Here is a 27,060-nt window from a genome sequence, read left to right as displayed (position 1 = left end):
ATCTGCAGTCAGCTGCAGCAGGAGACCCCACATGGACCAGCCAGATTAGTTTAAACATTTCAATTCACAATTCATCTGTCTCTCGGAGTATATCCAACTACTGAATGGAGTTTTAATTATATTCAATAAATAGGAAGTTTTATTTATATGGAGTCTCTCTCACTTGAAATCCTCTCTACTTACGTATTGGGTTACTTTTAGATATTCATTGCGCTTTTGAGTGAGCCTTTTATATTTTTTATTGCGGATTTTGTCTCCTTTTCGGATGGCATGCTTTAAACAAAGTTACTTTGTTTTTTATACTTCCTGGTATTTGGTTTTGACCAAACTTTGGTACCAAAAGAACTGCAAATATTGAACATATAACATTTCGACTGCATACTGCTATAAGGAATATACTTATAAAAATGAAGATACTTCGTGCATAAATTAGTCAATTTATGTGTGCTCATCATCCGTGATAAGGCGTCCTTCTTTGATGGGACCCTAACCAAATATCATGCCTCTCCTGGGCTGAAAACTTTGATATAATCATGTGCAGATCACATGCGTCTTTAGGGCACTTTTGCAACTGAAAAGCACTAAAAACGCACGTGCATTTTTTACCTGCGTATTTTCCGCATATAATGCAATTCTATGGGGAAATTTCGCACATAGATAGAAACATGTGGTACTATATTATTTAATTTTCAGATGACATTTTTGCCCAGTTTTTGACAAGAGGAATCTTGTAATCACATAATTGTATGATCCACATGGCGTGTAATGTTGAAAAGGTCACTTAACTCTTTCCCGCTGTAGCCAGTTTTCACCTTTCTGACCAGGCCAAATTTTTTCAAATGCTGCCATCACTTTATCTGGTAATAACTGGAACACTTCAACATAAACAAGTGATTCGGAGAATGTTTGTTTTGTGACCCATTGAGCGGATGCATCAAGACCAGCGTTGTGCTGGAGTCAGACACTCCCGATTCATCAAAAGGCCGATGTTTCTTCAGGAGCGTTGGACGAGCAGCTTACACCAACGTACAATTTAGGTCAATATTTTTTGTGTTTATTTAGGAATATATTGGAAATTTGATGAAAAATTAGCAATTTTCAAACTTGATAATTTTTTATGTCCTTAAAACAGTCATATTACACAAAACCATTAATAAATAACATTTACCATGTCTACATGACATTATTTTTTTGATGTTAGATTAATTTCCCATGATGAGTTTTTGATGCTATGTATATTTTCACTGCTCAAAAGACATAAAAGTCTTACAGTTCCAGCAAAGTGGATGGGATTTATAGAAATCTCATGCTCGCTATTGTTTTTTTTTCCCCACTGCATAAACTATGACCTGTTTTGTGTTATTAAAATCTGCAACATGTCAATTTCTCTGACTAGTACGCTGATTTTTATGCATGGATTTCCCCCCATAGAATTGCATTAGATGTTGAAAATCCACAGTGTTTTTACTGCATTCCGCTGTAGAAAGGCACTAAAACTACATGTAATCCACATACGACTGTCAAAGCCAAATATCAGTATGTATTAAAAAAAAAAAACATAAGTAACCTACCGTATTTACTTGAGTATAAGCTGACCAAAGTATAAGCCGAAGCACCTAATTTTACCACCAAAAACTGGGAACACTTATTGACTCGAGTATTTCCCCATCCTGGTATGCATGGCCCCCTCCTCCCAAATCCTGGTATGCATGGCCCCCTCCTCCCCAATCCTGGTATGCATGGCCCCCTTCATCCCCCAATCCTGGTATGCATGGCCCCCCTCCTCCCCAATCCTGGTATGCATGGCCCCCTCCTCTCCAATCCTGATATGCATGGCCCCCATCCTCTCCAATCCTGGAATGCATGGCCCCCTCCTCCCCTAATCCTGGTATTCATGGCACCCTCCTCCCCTAATCCTGGTATTCATGGCCCCCTCCTCCCCTACACACATGAAAAAAAAATTCTACTCACCTTCCTTCCCTCTGCTCCAACACTGCGTCCTTAATAGCACACACTGTCAGTCGCAGACGCAGGCTTCCTGCTGCTGCTTAGCGATCCTGTGCACCCGCTACTAAAGAGAAAGAATATTCACTCCTCTCCAGGCCCATGGGCGTGGAGAGGAGTGAATATTCAGTCTCTTTAGTAGTGGGCACATGTGATCACTGCAGCAGCCGGCTACAGCTACTGCCTGTGCCCTGCTCTTCCGCCGCCGCTCCTCCCACCCCACCATCCACAGCCAGTATGTAAGTGGGACCCTCACTCGTGTATAAGCCGAGGGGGGCTTTCTCAGCATAAAAAATGTGCTGAAAAAGTCGGCTTATACACGAGTATATACGGTAATTTGCATAATAGGTGCAGAAATGCTGCAGAAAATCTGCAACCTCGAACACTCACCATATACTCATCATAGGATATTCAGATATTCAAGTAAGTTTTGTGCTTGGTATATTAGCCCCAGTTACAAGGAAAATGCATCCTACTGGCTGTATAGCAGAGCTGTGTGAGTCTCTTATGACCCAGCTGCTACTACTTGTGGCAAGACTCGTTAAAGGGTCAATGTTGACTTTTAGGATTGCTACATCCAATAGGTGGCACTAGAGTTCAGGTTATCTTCCTCTCTGAAGAGGACATTTCCAAATTTCAATTTCCACAGGAGAATTGCATGACCTATAAGTCCCCTTATGCTGGCCTGGCACTCTACGCAAAGAGAAACATTACTCATTGGACTTCGAAGTATATGTCGCACACTTTTTTAGGCACATTTTTTCTTGATAAATAAATGTGTCTTAGTCCAAAAACAATATTTCTGCATACAAGTAAATTAAAGGATGTTCATTGTCCATTTGATCCCTGGAAGAAGCATTTCAGTGCGAAACGTATGTCAAGTGCCTGGTTCCCTGCTAGGTATCTCTTGGCTAATTATTATTACTTATATATTTTTCTCTATACCTTCACATGGAGTGTTTTGTTTTAGCTGTACTAATTATGCAGCTTGTGTAGGTTTGCTTTACATGAGGGCATCTTTTTTTTTTTTTTTTTTTTTTTTGATACTTTACCAATGTATTCCACGCAATATTTCCCATATTAACACACACACATACATATATGTGTATATATAGTTTTGTTTTTTTTTTACATCCTTTGATACTTTTTGTATTACTTTACTTTATACTATTATAATATGCAGGGAATTTTACTTATATTATCTTAGGAGGCGGATAATTTATTACATCTTCCAGGTGTCCCTGTTTTAATCTCACTTGTGCTGTCTCAATATTATTACTATATGTAATTTTAATAAAAATAATTTAGTAGTAAAATGTATTTTGCTTGTATGATCTTGATTATTGGGGTCGTTCTAAATGATGCACATGTGTCTTGTCATATGGATTATAGCTGTAGGGGTTTAATGTTACAGGGGAAACAAAGTCACAGTTAGGCCAAGTTCCCACGAGGAGTTTTTGACGCAGCGTATTTTTGAAAAAATGCAATTAACCGATCTTACTTAATGGGTGCAGAAAATCTGTAGCAACAAAAACTCACCAAAAAGCTCATCATGGGAACTAAGCCTTATGCATTAGCATATTTGCGCTAAGGCTCAACCGGCTGACTTATTCTTAAATCCTCGCTGCAGAAGGAGGCTCCTAATGATCAGTGTAAGTAAAGTGTATTCACAGTCAATACAGTGCAAAGATTCAAGCAGAAATTTCCAATCACCTACTAACTAGGTTAAATAGGCGATAAAATAAACTCACAAATCTATGTAACATTTATTACAACCATTACAAAGGCTTTAATTCCTCTTATATTCAGCACAGTACATTATGTAGTAATTATGCTATTTGCTTCAGATCTAAATGTAAACAAAAAGAAAAGAAAAGAATATTCAGCAGCCTTTGGTCAAACTAATCAATGAGTAAACCTGTAACTGAGTGGTATGAGCATATTCCACCTACAATTGGGTAATCTTGAAATGCTTGCATTTTCCATCCACAACCACAGAATCTGTTCAATCACCGCAACCACACAAATTCCTGAGCTGGATCCAAAACAAAAACAGAACGTATTCCACATTGCAGGTGCCGGGATCCCAGAGCCGGATCCAACAGAACAGAACGTATCAGTGTAAGAGTCCTGATTCCTGAGATGGACCAAGTACAACAGAATTTGTTCGTCACTGCTGTGTATACAGATTACCTGAGCCAGATTTCCAGAATCAGCCGTCAGTTGTATATTGTGCATGGGCATCAAGATAGCGGGTAAAGAACCAGGGAGTCTCCTTGAATAAGTGCTTTGTTTGTAAGGTTTCTTTTCATGGAGTCCAAGTGTACTGGAAGAGGGGACTGGCATGTAAGCCATCACGAGTACTATCTAGTCCACTAAACGTTTCGCCATTCCTTCAGCTAGAGATTTTACTCTCTCCAGGAATTACGCGTATTTCCTACCTGACATCGACTGTAACATTAAAATCACCAGTACTCGCCTCTGCCCTCTTATCCAGACCTTCAACAAATATGTAACGAATGCCATGTATATGTGCTTGAAGAAAGGGCTTGTATGTTAAATTAAATATAATAATAATAATATAATAAGTATCCGGCAGTTATAAGCCTCTTCTACTCTTCTCTGAAACCAAATGTCACTTCATGGCTTATATAAAACCCGTAAAATTTCTAGCAGTCTGAAGGGCCTTAATTAAGAAGGTTAGAGAACAGTAGGAGTTCCAGAATTCTGTGCTTGTTCCCCGGATGCTTCCTCACTGCCAGGATCATCTGTGGAGGAAAAGACATTTCACAAGTCAATTGTGTATTCAGAAATACGCACAGTTCTAAAGAGACATCCAGAAAAAAAGCCAAGGAGGGGGATGATTCTTGGGCACAGGCCACTTGGGTAAAAACATTAATTTAAATGTATCTTTTTCTATCAACTACTATGGATGCCCAAGTTACAGTAAAAAAGGGTATAAAAATGTAATGATGTATCCTCGCCCAGAAGTCTCTTATGACCTCTATCGAGACATATTGGCCCCAAATCATCACAAAAATTTTTGCGAAACACGAAGTTGAGTCAAAAAAATTGTACTTTTGGAGTTTTCACGCACAGCCAAAGTGGGCAGAGCGAAGATGGAACCAGGACAGGCAGTGGCATCACTCAAAAAATTCATTAAAATTGGAGTTGTTTTTTTTTTTTTACTCCTGACTGGATTAACATTTCTGGCGAGGCACAAGAAGATGCATGTTGCTGATAAGATACGTCAAATTCATTAAGTGGCATGCAACTCCTAATGAATCCTCAAAATTCCAGTCTTAATGAATCGGGGCTATATTTGATCATTTAGTAAAAAATAATTTTATAGCACAATAGATTAAAAAAAAAAAAGTTACACTTATTAGGCATCCTCTTAATCCACATAATAGAAGAATATGAAGAATGCAGAAAGTGATTTAGTGCAAAGAAATGAAAAAAATATATATAAAAAAATTATGTTTCTATATTTTTGTCAAAAAAGTTTTAGCTTATGAAATGAGGAAAGTCTAAAACAAAAAAAATTACTGTCATGAAGCTTCTCAGGCCTAGTCATTTAATAGTTAAAATGGAAAAATGGGGCTGAATGAATTTTTTATGATCATGAAATGATTATGCAATGTAATATTTTTGTAACACTAGTCAGCCATTAAAGGGAAGGTGCCATAAAAATATTATAATTTGTTTTTAATGGAGTAAAATATGAAAAATGTTAAAAGATTTGATATTTTCCACTTTTAAACACTAGGGGGAGCAGCTGTTGAAATTTGCCATGAAATCCTAGTGTACAACTAGCTCACATTACAACTGCAGTAAATTGGGATGGGGTCTGCTCACATGTGTGACCTCACTCTCCTCTCCTTTTGGGTGTTTGTAACAAGATAAGAAAGGATGAAATTTAGGATCACAGTGCGGAGACATTTTGTTAGTGACTGCAAAGTGATACTGACAAGTACAGTGTCACTGAGGATGGCCGGCAGCACCGATTCTGTTAGTTGGAGGTTTGTGGTAAGCTGGGGTTAGATACACGGTGTGAATCACATGCTGCGATTAATCCCAGTGTATGTTACACTCCGTGTATCTAATCGCATGGGTCTGGGGCGTATTAGATACACGGGTCTGGGGAATATTACACATGATGGGATTAGATACGCTCCAGAGCAGTGCATCATGCATGATGGGATTAGATACACTGGTTTGGGGTGTATTACACATGATTTGATTAGATACATAGGTTTGAGGCGTGTCACACATGATGGGATTAGATACACGGGTCTGATCTACATTTTGAAATCTATAGATAACTCGGCACATGGACGCTCCTGTACACTGATACATCTGTATATTACCTTGAAAAATAAACGTGCATCTTAAAAGAGATTGACAACAATAGGGACATATTTATTTATTTTCTTAAATTCTCATATTTTGTGCTAAAATTAATTTAAGCATTTCATTTTCATTTAAAAAAATTGCACCTCTTACCTTGCGTTGCATTGTCTATTGCTGGCCGCAGGATAGTTAGATATACTGTAAGCTTTGGAGCAGGGGCGTACATTTAAATCATTGGCCCCATAGCAGAAGTTTTAATTGCCCCACCCCTAAAAATATATATATTCGGTGGGGTCACAAAAGAGTATGTTTCACAACTTTTTAGCCCTTACAAAGTTATTTTCCTCCTATAGATGCTCCTAGATTCCCCTTTCATTGCCCCCAGAAAGTATGATGCCAACAAAAGGGTCCCCCAAACACTGTATGATACCCCCACAGTGAATTCCTTCACAGTAACCCTCCACAAGCACGGTGTGATGACCCAACATTTGCCCCCCTCAACTCCCCAGACAAAGTATGGTGACCTCAACACAGTATGATCCCCCAAATGTGACCCCCTATAAAGCCCTCCACACAGTATAATGGGCCTACATACAGAATAATGGCCCCCACCCACTAGCCCTCCAAAAAGTATTATCGCCCCCACACAGTATGATGGACCCCACACAAACCTTCACACTGTATAATTGCTTGCATACAGTATAATGGCCCCCACATAGTCCTCCATAAAGTATAAAGGCTCCCACATAGCCATCCAAATATAATGGCTCCCACATAGCCTTCCAGACAGTATAATGCACCGCATAGTCCTCTATATAGTATAATGCAAACCCCATAGTCTTCCATAGAGTCCTCCACTGCTTTGGGGCATATCATGTATGATGGCATTATATACACAACTCTGCTATGGCAGTGTACGCCTCCTTAAGAGGCATTACAGTAACATAGCAGAGCTGTATCAGTGATCAGGGCACAGCAGGGTGGATAATTACTCTGTGCTCTGACACTGTGGTGATAGCAGCGCAGGGAGTGATCAGCAACCTGGTAATGTACTACTAATCCCAGGCTGCTGATCATCGCTCACCGCTGCAGATACTCACCTCACCCTGGACCTCCGCTCCCCGGCAGCTTCAGGTCACCTCACGCACTGAGCAGTGTGGGCAGTGACAGGGGGAAACGAGTTTGCAGCGCAGCTGCGGGCTACAGCAAAATCGCCGCAACCTCCTCCCACAACTGTGACCTGGACAGCCCAGTGGCTGTGCCCAGGTCACAAGCAGGAGGCAGCCACAGTGCAGGAGATGCGGTCGGACGCCAATGCCCAGGGACCACCGTATTTGAGGTGTGTAAGTGTCGTAGACACCAGCAAATGAAAATGGCAGCCCCCGGTGGCTGAAGAAGAAATTAATAACAAACAATTAAACCAGTAAATGTAATTTTGTATTAAAAATAATTGATTATATAATCAATATACAGTGGCTTGTGAAAGTATTCACCTCATTGGCTTTTTACCTATTTTATGGCATTACAATCGGTGTTTAAATATTTTTGTAATCTGATTTGTGTGTGATGCATCAGCACTAAATAGTCTAAGTTGGTGAATTGAAATGAGAAAAATATAGCCATAAATTAAATTTATGGGATCAAATAACTAAAAATTGGCATAAGCATATGTATTCACCCCTTTTGCTATGAAGCCCCTAAAAACTTCTGGTGCATGCAATTACCTTCATAAGTCACATACTTATTGAAATGAAGTCCACCTGTGGGCAATCTAAGTGTCACATGGTCTGTCAGTATGTACACACCTTTTCTGAAAGGCCACAGAGGCTGCAACTCCATTATGCAAGAGGCACCACTAACCAAACAACACCATGGAGACCAAGGAGATCTCCAAACAAGTTAAGGACAAAGCTGTTGAGAAGTACAAGTCAGAGTTGGGTTATAAATACATATCACAATCTCTGATGGTCCCCCGGAGCACCATCAAATCCATTATCATCACATGGAAAGAACATGGTACCACAACAAACCTGCCAATTGGCCTGTCCACCAAAACTCTCAGCCTGGACAAGGAGGGCATTAATCAGAGAGGCAGCACAGAGACCAATGGTAACCCTGAAAGAGCTACAGAGTTCCCAAGCAGAGACTGGAGTATCTGTCCAAAGGCCCCCATAAGCCGTACACTTCATAGAGGTGGCCTTTATGGAAGAGTGGACAGAAAAAAGCCTTTACTTACACTCAAAAATTGTAAGGCCCGTTTTTAGTTTGCCAAAAGACATGTGGGAGGCTCCCCAAATGTATGGAGGAAGGTGCTGTGGTCAGATGACACCAAAATTGAAATTTTTGGCCACCAAGGTAAAATCTATGTCTGGCACCAAACCAACACAGCTCATCACTCAAAGAACACTATCCCCACAGTGAAACATGATGCTGACAGCATCATGCTGTGGGGATGTTTTTTGGCAGCAGTAACTGGGAAAATGGTCCGAGTAGAGGAGAAGATGGATGGTGCAAAATACAGGAATATTCTTCAGCAAAACCGGTTTCAGTCTGTCAGTGATTTGAGACTGGGATGGAGGTTCACCTTCCAACAATACAATGACCCAAAGCATACTGCTAAAGCAACACTAGAGTGGTTTAAGCATAAACGTGTAAGTGTCTTGGAGTGGCCTAGTGAAAGCCCAGACCTTAATCCAATTGAGAATCTGTGGTCAGACTTGAAGATTCTTATGCACCAGAGGAAACCATCTAACTTGAAGGAGCTGTAGCAGTTTTGCCTTGAGGAATGGGCAAAAATCCCAGTGCCAAGATGTGGAAAGTTCATAGACACTTATCCAAAGTGACTTGCAGCTGTAATTGCCACAAAAGGAGGCTCCATAAAGTAATGTCTTTAGGGGGTGAATAGTTCTGCACACTGAAGTTTTCAGTTATTTTGTCTTGTTGTTTGCTTCACAATAAAATGAAAACCAAATGTTCACAGTTGTAGGCATGTTCTTTACATGAACTGATGCAAACCCTCGAAATAAAAAAAAAACTGTGAAATTCCAGGTTGAGAGGTAGCAAAATATGAAAAATGCCAAGGGGGTGAATACTATTGCAAGGCAATGTAATTATTGATACAAAAGTAAAAATCGCGGCACCTTCCCTTTGGGGGTTCAACAGGCCTGGGCTGCCCATCTGGCAATTCTGGAAAATACTAAATGGGCCAGCACCGGCAGATGGCCACTGAGTTTACACTGGCCCTGCAGTCTCTGGTGTCTGTGACAGGCATCACTTTTAATGGTATCCTCATTCTCAAGAGGTGGATACAGTTGAAAGCAGTGGCAAAGTAAAGAGCTATTGACCTGCTCCGCAACATAATGATGGCACTGTTTGTATCTGGAGGTACACAGGGGGAATTGTTACCTTCTAGGTGCATAATTGGGGCACTATTACTATGTAGAGGTATTAAGGAGTACTATTACTATGTGAATGCACATAAGAGGCACTATTGCTGTGTTGGGGCACAAAGAGAGCACTACTACTATGTGGAAGCTCAATGAGGACACCATTATTACGTGGAGATATAAAGGGGGCACTATTCATATGTGGAGGCACAATTAATATGTAGAGACATAAAGGAGACCGTATTACTGTTGGGCATAAAAGAGGCGTACCATTATGGTTTAAGGCACTAGAAAGACATTATTACTGCGTGCAAGATTTCGGATAGGTATTTAGTTTGCGTAGACTGGGGAAAATAAGGTAGGATCCTGGAAAAGAGCTGTGCTAAACAGTTTTGCGTATTGTGATTGACTAGAGGTAATATTTTCTCTTTGTATAGTGATATCATTTGATGACTATTCCGTAGACATATATCATACACATAAAATCTTATAATTACTTTGTCTTTGATCGATATAATTGAGGTTTTATTTTCTGAGAGGGGGTGACATATCTGTATAGACCCTAGAAATGTAACTGGCATCTGCACATCTAATGGTATGCTGGTGGTGGGGCCCAGGCTGAAAAGTTGCCTTGGGTCCATCTGTACTCTAGTTATTTTGCGTAGTTGCTTCTAAATTCAGCCGACTCAGTCCCCTTGCAGCAATAATAGTAGTGTTCTTATCAATACTTTTTTTTGGGGGGTGGAGGGGTGGGAGGGGGTGCTTTTTTTTGTTCTTCCTGTTAAAACTGCCCTGAGACCCCCATTTAGGGATGCGGGTGCATTTGATTGTTTTTTGACTGAATGTAATAGAAGATCATTACGCTCTATATTAAAATTATTTCCCTGCCTCTCTTCAAGAGAAATAAGAGTACAGTAGTTTGTAATCTGCAAACGTGATACACACCCCGATCATCCGTAACCCACAAATGCACAGACATATTTCACACTCGCCACTTAGCGAGTGGGTCTGTGGGCACTCTAATGCCTGGGCTGGGAATCAGCTCTAGTCCGACCCTGGACTCCATTATTGTAGGTCTACACACAGTCACCGGTCGAATCACACCCGGTATTCACAGCCTTTTACAATTTTATCATGGTAAATATTAATACACGTGTACGTGACTATTGCAATAGTACCAGAGGGTCAGCAGCATTATGAAAGCCTCATTAACATTTTTAGAATATTACAAGACACATCACCCAATTATTTTGAGCTGGATAGTTAAAGTTAATTGGAACATTAAAACTTCCCGTAATCCCATACTCTAATGGAGTCATTTGGTTTTAGTTACCGCTTACCAGTCAGACCCATAAATCTTACTAGCAGCTTTCAAAGGTTTTATGCTCGGGTAGGGGGCAGTTAAATATCAGCCCCAGGGCACCGATGGAAGCTGCAGTTAGATTCTTTAATCACCTCGGCAGGAGACCACCCCTTCTATGAGGTCCATATGGTCCGATACGTCATAAATAAAGGGGCTGTCTTAATGAGTCCATCCCTTTAAGTGAAGGAAATAATTCTACATTGGAGCTAGTACATATCATCTAAACAAACAATCTACAATTTGAACATTGACATTAATGCCCAGGAACACAAAACTATGTGTCTACAGCCCCATATCCACCCTGTTAGGGGTTGGTAAAAGTCATTTGCTAACAAGAATAAGGCTGGGGTGACAAGGCGACTTTGGCTGTAACACAGGTTGTGAAGCCAAATATTGAGGCCGCATTGCGACTCGCGAGGTATTGTGATGTCAACAAGCAAATCGCAAAATAATACAAAGGGTTCTTACTTTTAGCGATTTCTTCCGGCAGTTACGGTGACCTGCGAGCCCAAAAGCCACCCGGTTCTTTTGCAATATGCTGCAATGTGACTGCGGCACACAGCGATCTTTGGCCGACTGATTTGTCTTGGGGTCAAAGTCACCGTGTACCCCCAGCCTAAGGAATATTTATTTTTCAGGATGACTACAGAACACAAACGTCATTAATCACACAATGACATATGAAACCAAATATGAAGGACAAGCAGCATTATCTGAATATATTTTCGGCTTTCCTAAAGGTCAAGCATATAACATTGCATACTAGTAGATTAGCGCTACAAAGAACTTGAAATAGGGAATGCGCAAAAAAAACAGTATGCCCTCTATATTGCACTTTATGTATTCATCTTATGTAATCCTGTTATGGCTCATTTTACAATTTAAACCAAGAAATATATAAAGAAATTGTATCTTCTTGTCTCAGGAGACATCTCCTCGGTCCCTGCATTAGGAGCCTCCCCACTCTGCAATAGGACAAAGGGTCAATAAAGGGGTTGTATGGTCTTAAGCTACAAGTCTGCAGTCACTCTGTGTGACTGCAGACTTGTAAATCCTCACATTCTCCGGTGCCGGCACCGGGAGCGGCAGTCATGTGACCCCAAGTGTGCTATATGCATACTCCCGGCCACATTCTCACAAGATGGGCGAGGCCTTGCTCAATGCAGGTATATTGAGGCCGGAAACAAGTCTAGTCAGAATGTGACAGGGAGTATGCATATCACATACTTGCGGTCACATGCTTGAGTGACTGCAGACTTGTAGCTTAAGACAGGACAATCCCTTTTAGTCTTCCACTAAGCATGAAGCCAAAAATAAAACAGATCAGCAAGAGATTATTAAATATATTCTCTGGAGGATTTCTTCAAGATTGGGTCTGAAAACCATGCAGCCATATACATTTCTCTGAAATGCTCCGGCTCTGTCCCTGGCCAGTTTTTCCCAGCACCGCTAGGTGATTCACTGGTTTCACCCTTATATGTACATCTGGAGACACCTGTCAATCACCTGGAGTGGTGCAGGGAAAATCTGGCAAAGGACTATAGGAATAAACAAGGCTAGTCCTTCCACTGGCCCCAGCCGGCTCCTCAAACTATATTTATGCTGAAACACTGGAGCGTTTCAACGAAAAATATATCTGATTCATGTTGCCCATGGTGACTTTTTATTATTTTTACAATGATTTTTTTTTCATCCTTTCTTCATAACTGGCTTTTTGTTTCTCTTTTTCTCGTTATGGCGTTTACAGATTGGATTAATTACTGTATATACTCGAGTATAATCCGATCTGAATATAAGCCGAGGCCCCTAATTTTACCACAAAAAACTGGGAAACGTATTGACTCGAGTATAACCTGAGGGTGGGAAATGCAGCAGCTACTGGTAAATTTCCCCAATCCTGCTATGCATGGCCCCCTCCCATGGGTGTGGAGAAGAATTCATTCCCTAGTGAAAATCTTGGTCTCCTATGTAGCTCATTGTCTGTGGTTAGGCTTCACATCAGTACCAAGATGGCAGCGACAAGGCTATTCGGCAGTGCCCAAGTTGCCATAGTAATCCATTGGTCGATGGGAGCTGGGGTGCGCAAGCACTGGCATACGGTCCATTTAAACGCCATTGTCAGAGATTGACAGCAGTGTTTAAACGATTAACAATAGCGGCAGGAGCTCAGCCCTAGCCGCTGCTAAGACACAAATGCTATCTATGTAACATAGCCGCATCTACTGCCTGTGGAGAGAGCTCTGCCCCTGTGCCCTCACCACACATGGTCATCCCTGCAATCACCAACATGTACATGATCTTCAGTTAAAGGGAACTTGACAGATTGATTATAAAGCAGGAGGAGCTGTTCAGATTGATGTATAGGTTTTGTGAGAAAGATTCAACACAGCTTGTAGGATATTGATTGAAATCCCTGCTCATTCTGGGCTCAGAAGATAAGTTGGTTGTCCTAATCAATGATTGATAATCGTCTTTGTGTCAGTGTGCATATACAGGGAACTGTTAGGCTATTGCGCACACGATGCGGATTTAATGCGTTTTTGCGGCGGTTTTTCGTTGCAAAAACGCATTAAAATCACTTGTAATAGGTCTGCCTTGTGCTGCAATGCAAATCCGCATGTGCTGTGCACATCATGCGGAAATTTCCGCTGCGGATTCGCATTGCGGTAAAAACCGCAGCAAGACCAATTCTAGTGCAATTCCGCTATGAAATCGACACCATTGACTTGCATTGGACCTCATAAGATCCGCATGACTACATGTAGTCATGCGGATCTTATGAGATTTAATGTGCGGATGGTACTCAGGTCTGGAGAAGAGGAGACTCTCATCCGACCCAGGTACCATCGTACCTACAAGTTAAAAAAGAATTATAAAGTTAAAAAAAAAAAATAATAATAATCATATTCACCTCTCCGGCGCCCTCCTAGCGACGATGCGCTCTCCTCGGCTCCCAGCGGTGATCTGCAAGGACCTTCGGTGACATCATTTAGTCAGCTGATGGTCACGCGACATCACCTGACCGCTGACGTCATGGAAGGTCATTTTACATTACCGGTACCCGCGCGGAGCCAGCAGCGACACTGGGAGCAGACCAAGGCCGCCGAAAGGTGAGTATAAGGTTATTTTTTATTTTTTTAAGCTCTAATTCTTTTTTTTAAACATTATGTTGGTCACACAATATAAATCCATGCCGGTTGCATGGATTTATATAGTGAGACCAACTTTCAAGCACTTTTCCAAGTGATGCTAAAATCGCTTGGAAAAGCACTTGACAACCCGCATGCGAAATCGCATGTGCAAAACGCTTGACATCCGCATGTCCCTGGCAGAAAAAACGCATGTAAAATTCGCATGAGTTTTTTCTGCCAGAGAGATGCAGAAACGCTCAGAAAAAGTCCGGAGAATTTCTGCATCGTGGCACACAGCCTTAGGACCACCCGTATGACTCCTAATCCCAGAATTAACAGAAATTTAATAAATAAGATACAAGTTATAATGAATATTTTCCCACAAACCTATCTATTATATAAATATCAATTTGCTCAGTTCCTCTTGTTCTGTGAAATACTAATCTATAGATTACACAGCATTTCCAAGATGACAGGTTATTTTGTAATAAATACTTTTTTTTTTTAACTAGAAAAGTGTGTACTGCGTTATTTTTTCCCACATTTCTCTACAAAGGCTGGAGAAAAAAAACTTCCCTTTAATGCTTTATACTTTCAAATAACTATTCTCTTAACAGAGTTTATCCATACCCACACTTTAAAGTGGATTGGTTACCAGATTTCACAATACAAACTATATACATTATTAAATAGATCTCTTACATGTGATGAAACTGGTGTACTTACATTAAAAATCCATTTTGAAAGTTTTCCCAACTAATATTAAAATGAACATTTTAGGGGTCCTGCTGTACTCATAACAAGCTCATTTTAATATCACCAATATACAACAACATGGATTTTCAAAATTAGTTTACATGCCTTATCAGATCTAAGAGATCCTTTTAATAATGTACAGTAGTGAGTGTTCAAACTAATAGCAGTCCAATATGACTAACCAGATTAATCACTGTTTTTGGTATCACATGTCAAACAATTTACCAGTTGGTGCAGTAGATTCTAAGAAAACCAACAGACTCAGCATTCATGATCTGCATGTTTTTGAGTCTGTGTATTTGAATAATTAATTGAAAGGGGTGTGTTGAAAATAATAGCAGTGTGGAGTTCATTTAGTGAGGGCAATCATTCTGTGAAGAAACAGGTGTGAATCAGGTGGCCCTTATTTAAGGGTGAAGCCAGCACATGTTGTACATGCATTTCTCCTTGGAAGCCTGAGAAATATGGGTCGTTCGAGACATTGTTCAGTAGAACAGCGTACTTTGATTAAAGTTGATTAGAGAGGGTAAAACTTATAAAGAAGTGCAGACAATGACAGGCTGTTCAGCTAAAGTGATCTCCAGTGCTTTGAAATGAAAAGCAAAACCAGAGAGACATGGAAGAAAACGGAAGACTACCATTCAAATGGATTGAAGAATACCCAGAATGGCAAAGGCTCAGCTAATGATCAGCTCCAGGATGATCAAAGACAGTCTCAAGTTACCTGTGAGTACTGTGACAGTTAGAAGACACCTGTGTGAAGTTAATCTCTTAGCAAGAAGTCCCTGCAAAGTCCCACTGTTAAAAAAAGACACGTACTGAAGCGGATACAATTTGCCAAAGAACACATCAACTGGCCTAAAGAGAAATGGAGAAACATTTTGTGGACTGATGAAAGTAAAATTGTTCTTTTTTGGTCCAAGGGTCGCAGACAGTTCGACGACCCCCAAACTCTGCATTCAAGCCATAGTACACTCTGAAGACAGTGAAGCATGGTGGTGTAAGCATTATGATATGGGCATGTTTCTCTTACTATGGTGCCGGAGCTATTTACCACATACCAGGCATCATGGACCAGTTTGCATATATTAAAATACTTAAAGAGGTCATGTTGCCTTACGCTGAAGAGGATATGCCCTTGAAATGGGTGTTTCAACAAGACAACGACCCTAAACACACCAGTAAACAAGCAAAATCTTAGTTCCAGTCCAACAAAATTGAGGTTATGGAGTGGCCAGCCCAATCCCCAGACCTTAATCAGATAGAACTCTTGTTGGGTGACATCAAAAATGCAGTTTCTGAGGCAAAGCCAACAAATGGCAAAAAATTGTGAGATGTAGTCAAAGCATCCTGGGCTGGAATAACAGTTGACAGGTGCCAGAATTTGGTTGACTCTATGCAACATAGATGTGAAGCAGTTCTAAAAAACTGTGGGTCAACAACTAAATATTAGGTTAGTGATTCACAGGAATGCTAAATCCTCCAAAAATAAAGAGTACATATTGTGAGTTTGTAAAGACAAATGAAGACACTGCTATTTTTTAGAAGAGCCCAATGTTCATTTTTTGTTATTTTCTGTAAAGTTTTTAAAAATGGTATACATTTATCTTCATGTTTTGAATTAGAAAACAGTATGCAATGTTCTCAATGCATGGAAATAAAAACTAGTATAAAGATTTTAACTCATGTTTTTGAACACTACCGTATACAGTATATACTGTGAAATCTGATGACAGATCTACTTTAAGCATTTATCAGTTTTGCCTGGTCATTTTTTAAGCCTGTGGCCAACATAACTGATGCCAAGTTGTACATTCACGTTGTGTCATGCTACTTCTGAAAACAACTCCTGTCGGATGAATAGAAACAATCCTTGAGAACACTACGAGATCAATTCCCACATCAATTTCCTTAGCTGGAGGAAAAGAAAAGCGGGATGGCTGCATATAAGGAAACAGGGCCTAAGTCATTCGAGGTGGTGAAAGAGAACAGACTCACAACATCTCCAAGATATGCAAAAAACACATTAAAGTAAACACAGGGTGGATAAAAAGTCACTGTACACCTAATACAGACAATCTAAGTCATAGCCACCTTTATATTAATTTTATTAAATACAGTCAATGTGACATTACATTATCTGAAGGGCAAATGGATAGTGTATTACATGCTGGTCCTGGCCTCTCCTCAAACAAGTAAAACTCCTCTAACCAGAATAACAAGTATTTGTATTGTCAATGGTCTTCAATCAAGTATTTGCTTATTTTACACCTATGTAGCATCACCATTGCATATGACTAACAGGATTACTCCCTCTAACTAATAGGTTTTACATTTAGAATGGAGCACCCATGTGCATGGTCAACCGCCACTCCATTCATTCCCTATGGCGCTGCTGAGCGCTGTTTTCTTCTATTTCCAGCATCCACATACAAAACTAATGGAGTGGCGGTCAGGCATGTGCACTGGTGCTCCATTCTAATGGGTATAAAAGCTCCTAGTTTTGCCAACCAGTACCAGGTCCTAGTGGCCAGACTACACATCCATCGGTCAATAAGTTATCACCTATTCTCTAGATAGATAAGACGTGTAACAAGTCACTAGCGCGACCACACTTAGAATACAGTGTATAAGAAAGACATAGCTGAACTAGAGAGGGTGCAGAGAAGAGCGACCAAGGTTATTAGAGGACTGGGGGGTCTGCAATACCAAGACAGGTTATTACACTTGGGGTTATTTAGTTTGGAAAAACGAAGGCTTAGGGGTGATCTTATTACTATGTACAAGTATATGAGGGGACAGTACAAAGACCTGTCTACTGATCTTTTTACTCTGAGGCCTGAGACGGGGACAAGGGGGCATCTTCTACGTCTGGAGGAAAGAAGGTTTAATCATAATCACAGACGGGGATTCTTTACTGTAAGAGCAGTGAGACTATGGAACTCTCTGCTGCATGATGTTGTAATGAGTGATTCACTATTAAAATTTAAGAAGGGCCTGGATGCCTTTCTTGAAAAGTATAATATTACAGGTTATATATACTAGATTCCTTGATAGGGCGTTGATCCAGGGAACTAGTCTGATTGTCGTATGGAGTCAGGAAGGAATTTTTTTCCCCAATGTGGAGCTTAGTCTTTGCCACATGTTTTTTATTTTTTTACTTCCTCTGGATCAACATGTTAGGCTATGGGTTGAACTAGATGGACTTAGTCTTCCTTCAACCTTAAAAACTATGATACTATGAACTTGTTTTTTACCAGACAGCCCATTTAAATTGTTTCACCAATGTATATCATGTAAATTTGTATAACAATCAAAAGCTGCTTTAATAAAATATGATTGTGGAGAAGCAGCAGGAGGACGTTAACCATGCTGAGGGGTGTGGGGGAGTCATGACAGTGTAAGGAAGTGGACAAAAGAAAAGAAGAGTATAATATATGTTGATGCCTAGCTGAGTAATTGGAAGCGAACACCGCGATCTGCTGGTCAAAGGTGAAAGTAAAGAATTACAATAGTAGGAATCTAATAGTGGGAACCTATGTTCCCAGAGGAAGAGCTTGAAGACGACACCAGATCAAGTAACACCTGTGTCGCAGATACTAATTATAAAAGGCCTGGCCAGGCTAAGAAGGAGCAGTTGGCGCCGGAATCTGTACCAGGACAGGTCGTGTGACTGCTAGGTAGGCTCACAGCCACCATCGCCACAGAATAGTCTGAGAGCGATCAGATGACGAAGAAGGCCTGAGCTCTGAGGAAGATCCGTACCCAATGCCAGTAGAAGACTGTGACCAGATCCGAACCAGGCTCAGGAGATGATCTGGCTGTAGCAGGGCCGTTCCTGTGGGCTATTACTTCCAGCGTAGACATACGGTACAGGGTGTGGGCTGGGGCCGTTCTTCAGGGAACAGAGTCGGCCAGTGCCATAAGCACACTGTATACCTAGTGACTCGCATATCTAGGACTTGTGGCCTAGCAGGAAATACCGGTGAACCCCGCTAGGGCCAGTGTAACGATCAGAGGAGCTTACAGAGACTACGACGGGGACGGGCCTAGTACTGAGAGTGACGCCCATGAGGTTGAGACATAAAAGCATTAACAGTCGTAAATATATATATTTATAAGTAGATTTTCCTTTTTGTGTTAGTTACATAGTGTGGGTTAAGTACCATTGTCTCCTCATTGTCTGTGCTGTGGCATCCAAGTAACCTGCTTGCAACAGCATCAAAGCTGGAGAGAAAAGATACCCCGATGGAGTAGTCAGGTTAATTTGCATATGCCGAGGATGGCAATAAAAGTTGTTTTTGAGCACATAGGGACAATGGTCTGGGCCACCAAGGGCATCACTGGGATGGAAGATTAGGGTTCTAAATTGTAATGCGCTGTTTAGAAGGCTTGTAGGACCTTGGCGCTTATTGACATTGTTTACAGAATGAAGATACTTCTAATTAAAATGTCGCTCCAATTAATTACTGCAGTAGTATATAAATAAGCTTAGGGGTAAAAATTTGAAAAGTTGTTAGCAAAGCTCAATGTACAAACACATGAAGAAAGGTTTAATGCTGTGCTAGACATCTAACAGCCGGCTTTACAAATGGTTAAGTCCGGCTCATTCACCAGCTCACGTTACTAATCTATGGATACAAAGCAGCCATCTATGCTCGAGCTACACGGCGCGGTACATGCAGTCCAGACTAGGATTGCGCTATGTCACAGTTACATTGCAGCATAATATAAGTGAATGTGGTCGCTTTGCAGACAGCAAGTCCCGAAAACACAGTGGGTATGAATTTTTTGCAACTTGCGTGTCATGGTTGGAGCGCTAAGCTGATCAAAATGCAATTACATTCACTTACTTTATACTGCAATACAAGAGCAAGATAGCATGATCTCGTCGGTGCAACATGTGCCAAGCCCAAGTCTCTGTGTCACGGGTGTGTCAGATGTGACAGACAGTCGCCCCGCAGTTGGTTTCAGAGATCTCTTTATTTGGCATTACAGACACCTTCTTAGAATCCATCTCACTCTAGGACCCAGAGGCTACCTCCCTCCAGATCTAATTAACACTCTGGCCTGGGTGTTTAAATTCCTTCAGTTTGCTATAGGGAGTGGCCGGTGATATTCACATGTTTCCTGTGAAGGCTTGGTGCTATTGCAGTCTGCTTACTTCCTCCACCTGGTGCTGAGAGGACGTGTTGTAATCTCTCTGAAGTCGGTTTAACCTAAGTTGCTTTCCCCTGTGTTTGTCCCCCTTGCTGTCTTTAGTTGTTTAGTGGGGACTGACTAGTGCTCATTCCCCCTTCCCTAGCCAGGGCCAAGCTCTAGGGAAATATAGGGTTTTAGGTTCCTGTGTGGCGATTGGTGAGGAACCAATATAGGGAAGACAGGGGAGACAGGGTGACATCAGATCAGCCGAGGAGGTCTCCACTCCACCTTTCCCTACACTGTGTTTCAAATTATTATACAAATAATATTTTCTCAGATTTTCCCAAATTACCTATATGAATTGCAGTCATTGTAATTTTCCAGGCAAATAACTATTAGAGTACAACTGAAAGGTTTTTGTACAAACTGCCTATGATAACAGTATATTTAAAAAAAAATAAAAAACTCAAACTGCACTCAAAATGCATGTTCCAAATTATTATGCACAGCAGAGTTTTCAACCTTTTCATTTTAATAAAGAACAAAAAAATTGTCATTTTTGAAATTCTAAGCATTAGCAGGTTATTATAAACTGAAATCAAACAGTTTTCAACTCAAAACTTTATTCTAGGTGATGTTACATTTGCACATAGGACCCCTTGTTCGAAAGGAGCTTCTGAACTCTCTCGTCCATTGAATTTGTCAGGTTTTGGATGGTTTCTGCTTTAATTGTTTTGCATGAGGACAGAATACCCTCCCAGAGCTGTTGCTTAGATGTGAACTGCCTCCCGCCATCATAGACACTCCTTTTGATGATGCTCCAGAGGTTCTCAATGGGGTTGAGGTCAGGGGAGCATGGGTGCCACACCATAAGTTTGTCCCCTTTTATGCCCATAGCAGCCAGAGATGCAGATGTGTTATGTGCAGCATGAGACGGGGCATTATCATGCATAAAATGATCTCGATGGTCCAGATGGATGGAGTGGAGGATGGCTGGTTGATGGACACCCCATGCAAACATGGCTACGGCGCTAACAAGGAGGGGGTGGAGTAATGTTTTGGGCTGGAATCATGGGGAGAGAGATTGTCGGCCCTTTTAGGATCCCTGAAGGGGTAAAGATGAACTCCATAATGTATGTTGAGTTTCTCAAACAGCACTTCCTTCCATGGTTCAAGAAGAAGAACCGTGCATTCCGCAGCAAGATCATTTTCATGCATGATAATGCCCCGTGTTATGCTGCACATAACACATCTGCATCTCTGGCTGCTATGGACATAAAAGGGGACAAACTTATGGTGTGGCACCCATGCTCCCCTGACCTCAACCCCATTGAGAACCTCTGGAGCATCATCAAAAGGAGTGTCTATGATGGCGGGAGGCAGTTCACATCTAAGCAACAGCTCTGGGAGGGTATTCTGTCCTCATGCAAAACAATTGAAGCAGAAACCATCCAAAACCTGACAAATTCAATGGACGAGAGAGTTCAGAAGCTCCTTTCGAACAAGGGGTCCTATGTGCAAATGCAACATCACCTAGAATAAAGTTTTGAGTTGAAAACTGTTTGATTTCAGTTTGTAATAACCTGCTAATGCTTATAATTTCAAAAATGACCATTTTTTTGTTCTTTATTAAAATGAAAAGGTTGAAAACTCTGCTGTGCATAATAATTTGGAACATGCATTTTGAGTGCAGTTTGAGTTTTTTATTTTTTTAAAAATATACTGTTATCATAGGCAGTTTGTACAAAAACCTTTCAATTGTACTCTAATAGTTATTTGCCTGGAAAATTACAATGACTGCAATTCATATAGGTAATTTGGGAAAAACTGAGAAATTATTATTTGCATAATAATTTGGAACACAGTGTAGTGTCTGGGCTCCCTTCCCCTCATCCCTTCGTGTTACACTTAGTCTTTCCTACACCTTGCGTGACACTCTGTGTAACCCTTGCCATGTCACCACTTCTCAGGGCAGATGGAGTACATGCTCCATGTAGACAATTAGTAGAATAAAATCTATCTGATCATTTCCTGCCAATGAACGCACTTTAACATCACTGCACACAATAACGTGGTCTAATACCAAAAAAAGGAGTATGGACATTAAGCTGTAGACTTGTGTCACTAATGATCATAATGATTTATTATGGTTTTCCAATGTGTACGTAAAAAATATTGTCTGTCTGCGATTTTTTACTCAACTGTCCAGAAAAAATAAAGTCAAGTTGGGAACCCTTCATTAGGGTGCTCCTGTAGATATAAAATTGAGCAGGGAAAAAAGGAGGTGAATCAGACGCAAAATATGTATGAGTTAGAACTTATTTTCACAGTATTTTGAGGCCAACATCAGGAGTAGATCCTAATCACACATTGAGTATAATGTAAAGTGTGTACTTCTTTGCTTCCAGTACTGTTGATGTTGGCTTCAAAATACTGAGGCAACATTTTGTCTGAGATCTAATCATCTTGGACAAACATCTTGGTGTCAGTGGTTATTAATTCATTCTTCAGTCTGTATTACTAGCCACTGTAAAAAGCCATGTTTTATGAAACCCCTATATGACATTTGGGTTTAGTATAATAAGCAGAGCTCAGCAATACAGGACAGGAAGAAAAATCACCAACAGTAACCATGTAGTATGATATACAAGACACAAATGAGCACAATTCTCCAGAGGACGAGATGGCGCCCAGCAATGCGCTCACCTAGCAATGCAGTGGTCTCTCCGGCGTCCTCCTTGGCACTGCCGCACTGCTGTAAGGTGTCTCCTGTAGAAGAAGTAGGCAGGTTGTTTATGTCACTTCTATTATCCTCTTGGGCAAAACTTAGAGTCCCAACAGAAAGGCTGCTGCCAGCGATGGATTCAGGCACAGGGATTTCAAGTGTTTCCTCAGGCTCTACCTGTAAAATATTTATACTTATTAACAAAATATACACTTTATATAACCACTCACAAGTTCTGATTCTGGTTAATTAAAGTCAGGACTATAACACTGTTCTACAGCCAAATTGGTTCAGAGATGAAAACAGTTGAACTTAACTAATTTTGTGGTGCTGAAAACAAATATGTTGCTTAAATTTGCTGATTGACCCTAATTTTTCAAATCCAGAGGATGTTGTAATTACTTATGATAATTTTTCTATAAGCCTGCATGAAAGGTGTGTCTTTATTTCTTCATCATCATTATTGCATTGATAGTAGCCAGTCTATTACATCATCTATTTAGCCTATTGAGCCGTCAGTATTCTATCATCTTGTGATGACCAGTCAAAAAACGCCAACTCTGCTGCAATGACGTAATCCTAATTACAGTTGCATCACCTACTTTTATATATGCTCTCTGTGTAAAGTATACAGTTTTAGAATTTCTTAGCTTAGTTTCTTAGCATATGGACATGTGTTTCTATATGTTTTTTCAGATATGCCTCTTTCTTGCACTAATAAAGCGGATAGTTTTGCTACATATGTGGGGAAGTCACTTTTGCATCACAAAGGCGGAACTTGACTACCATGATAAGGAAAACCTACAACCAGTATTTTGGCTGCCAAATATGAGATCAGGAAAAGAGTTGGGCTCCACACATATGTTGCAATAGATATGCATCACGTGTTACCCAGTGGTTGCATGGGTCCCAATGATCTGGAGAGAGCCAACCGATCACACTACCAATTGCTATTTCTGCATAGTGTCCCCCATTAGGAAAGGAGTTTCATGAAAGATGAAGTGGACTTTACAGTATCCAAACATTCCATCTGCAATACGCCCAGTACCACATACAGGAGAATTGCCAGTTCCAAAAGCACCAGAAACATTTTCAGTTGAGACATGTGAGGAAGAAGAGGGCTCTTGGTGTCATGAAGCATCTTCCTCTCACGACCCAAACTTTCTGTCAGCAACCTCAACTGAACTATCCTGTTAGAGATTTGGATCTGCCCAAGAGTTACACTGAGATCTTAGGTTCCAGGTCACAGCAGTGGTATCTTCTAGCAGGCGACCATTGGATTTCTTTGTTCCGCAACCGTGATAAAGATTTTGTTCAAAACTTCTTCATGGAGGGCGATCTTGTGGCAAGCAACAACATCAACAGTTTAATGAAAGCTCTGAAGATAAGTCATAATCCAGAGGAATGGAGGCTTTTCATAGATTTGTCCAAAAAAAGCCTAAAAGCCATCTTGCTACATAACGGCAATGCACTACTGTCACGCAAGGTGTGGGAAAGAATTAGTGCAACACAAAAGGAAGAGGGAAAGGGAGCCCAGACTCTAGGGAAAGGGGAAAAGTGAAGACCTCCTAGGTTGATCTAGCGTCACCCTGTCTCCCATAACATCCCAGTATTGGCTCTTCACCAATGGCCGCACGCGTACCTCGCCCTGTCTTTCCATGGCGTTTGACTCAGGCTAGGGAAGGGAGGAGATTAGCACTAGTCGATCTCCACTAAACACTAAAGACAACAAGGAAGGACAAACAGGGGGAAATAGCTTAGCTTTAGACGACTCCAGACAAATGCGCACGTCCACAAACTCCAGAGAGGACAAAGTACTGCTCTTGCTAAAGCCTTCACAGGTAGTAATGAATATCGCTGGCACCTCCCTCTAGAACACATCAGGTATTTATACACCCAGGCCAGGGAGTTAATTAGTAAGAGGGAAGTAGCCGCTGGGTCCTAGAGACAGCATCTAAGAAGATGTCTGTAATGCCAAACGTAGAGATCTCCTGCAACCAACTGCAGGGCAACTGTCTGTCACTTCTGACACACCCATGACAACTACCGTCAATTCCAGTTGGTTATGCAGTCCACATGAAAGAAACCTATGACAACATGAAACAGCTGTTGAGGTGCCTGAACTATGTGACCAAAATTTGTGGCCCTTCTATGGTGACTTAAGGGTGGTTGCCCTCTTACTTGGTCTACAGGGTGGATACACAAAGTACTGCCGCTTTCTGTGTGATTGGGATAGTCGTGCAAGAGAATATCACTACAATAAAAGAGACTGGCCTCTCCATTGACTTCAGCCAAGGATTAAAAATGTCCCACATCCAGAACTTGTTGACTCACATAAGATTTTGTTACCACCATTCCATATCAAATTGGGCCTAGTGAAGAACTTTGTAAAGGCAATGGATATTCAAATATATCATGGCTACATTTCCAAGTTTGAGTGAAGCAAAGATAAGGGAAGGAGTCTTTATTGGACCTCAGATTCGTAAGCTTCTTCAAGATGAGGAGTTTCTCCATTTGTTGCAGGGCAAGGAAAAGGCTGCATGAGTAGCATTTGCATTAGTGGTAACAAATTTCTGAGAAACTCAAGAGCAGATAACTATGAAGAGTTGGTGGAAAATCTCAAAACATAAGGATCTAGGCTGTAACATGTCCTTAAAGTTTAATTTCTTACATTCGCATCTAGACTCTCTTCCACCAAATTGCGGAGCAGTGAACGACGAGCATGGTGAGAGATTTCACCAACATATTGCAGCTATAGAGAAAAGATATTAAGGAAAATGGAATCCATCAATGCTTGCAGATTACTGCTGGCCAATTGTAAGAGATGATCCGATGCAGGAGTACAAGAGACAAGCAAAAAAGAGTTGTCACTGAATAGGGACCAAATTTTTTAGTGCACTTTCTGGAACTGTTTATAATTCGCAATAGTGTTTAGACATGTTTTAGCTATTTAGTTCATCTATCCATTGTAGCCAATCACTGGAATCAACAGAGATGATCTCATCTACAACACTTGACTAATGGGGCCAGAGACTGTCTGCAGTGGTCACACAAATGATGTTCGGCTTTTGACTAGCCGCAGGACGGGCTGCGACCACTGGAAAGGTAATGCTGGAATTTGAGAAGGTAAGTTTTGGGTGTTTTATTATTTTATCACATTGCCTACTATTGGGCAAGTTTCATAAACTCACAGGTAACCTCTAAAACGACTTAAAAAGTTAGTTTTTGGTGTTCAGCATTGGTGAGGTAATGCTGAATGGCATACATGTGCAAGTGATATATATCACCATATTTTATATATGGTTACATGCATGAGCAAACAGGAGGAAATCAATTATTCTTTGGCCGCTTAGTTCTAGGAAAGCAATGTGAGGGGTTTTGACGAACAGCAAACAGATGTTATTCAGATTTTGGGAAGGTAGAACGAGTTTCCTAAGCAGTGATTGTCTCATTTAATCTCTTCATGTACTTCAAACACGTTCTTCTACCGTACCCATTAATTGAATTCAGCAGGGCAGATGGCGGCGAGTTTCACCTGGAGGCAGGTTATTAGGGAGTTTTTTCAGAGCAGGACTTATTTTTATGCTCTCACATGCTCCGCTGCACCATGTGTTCCAGCCACCAGAACACAGGGGCCTTCTAATTGCCTGAATGCTGCCCACAGAACGAGAACTACAAGCGCCAATATACACAGATGCACAAAAGCCATGCGTAATCACTTTCTTCATGGACTTGTACAGAACAGTAAGTTATAGAAGTCATCTAAAAATATTCAGATGTTATGTTACAAAGACTAAAATATCCTGGTACATAGTACAATCCAGATCAACAAAATGATACGAGTAAATAATAAATAACCAATGCTGTGAAACACTTTGTCCTGACCGCTCGCAGTCAACTACATATTCAAGTACAATGGAGGCTTTGTGCTCTTTATGTAGCTCCATTAGTTGCTTCATAATGCCCTCATCAATTCAGCACCCAATTCTGAATGAAGGATTTGAAACTCCCCCCCCCCCATGGACATCATTTCTTTTTCATATGTCTTTTTCAATCAATAAAAAATGAACCTAATGCACAGCAATATAAAAGCGACACTGCTGTGCACATATTCCGACCTTTGTTACTTCTTTTCACCAAGTCAGGATTTAGAAACCGTGAAATGGTTAAGAATTAGTATGTTCATTTTCCGGGCGGTTT

The 27,060-nt window shown here is 40.9% G+C and overlaps 1 protein-coding gene across 2 annotated transcripts in view; it reads right to left on the bottom strand.

Annotated features, from left to right (window-relative positions):
* Nucleotides 1-3,758: 3,758 nt before the first annotated feature.
* RNF149 (ring finger protein 149) overlaps nt 3,759-27,060 on the bottom strand; it is an 89,054-nt gene continuing 65,752 nt past the window's right edge. For both annotated transcript variants that reach the window (XM_073664776.1, XM_073664777.1), the window contains 2 exons: nt 22,842-23,037; nt 3,759-4,772 (listed from right to left, as the gene is read on the bottom strand). In XM_073664776.1, the coding sequence (XP_073520877.1) occupies nt 4,705-4,772; nt 22,842-23,037 (264 nt within the window). In that variant the 3' untranslated portion in view covers nt 3,759-4,704. The remainder of the gene's footprint in view (nt 4,773-22,841; nt 23,038-27,060) is intronic.

The sequence above is a fragment of the Phyllobates terribilis genome, unplaced genomic scaffold, assembly GCF_046119375.1.
Source record: "Phyllobates terribilis strain yellow unplaced genomic scaffold, ASM4611937v1 Scaffold_2__4_contigs__length_985480577, whole genome shotgun sequence".
Lineage (NCBI taxonomy): Eukaryota > Metazoa > Chordata > Amphibia > Anura > Dendrobatidae > Phyllobates > Phyllobates terribilis.
The sequence above is the reverse complement of the archived record's forward strand: the minus strand, read 5'-3'. Positions and strand labels throughout refer to the sequence as shown.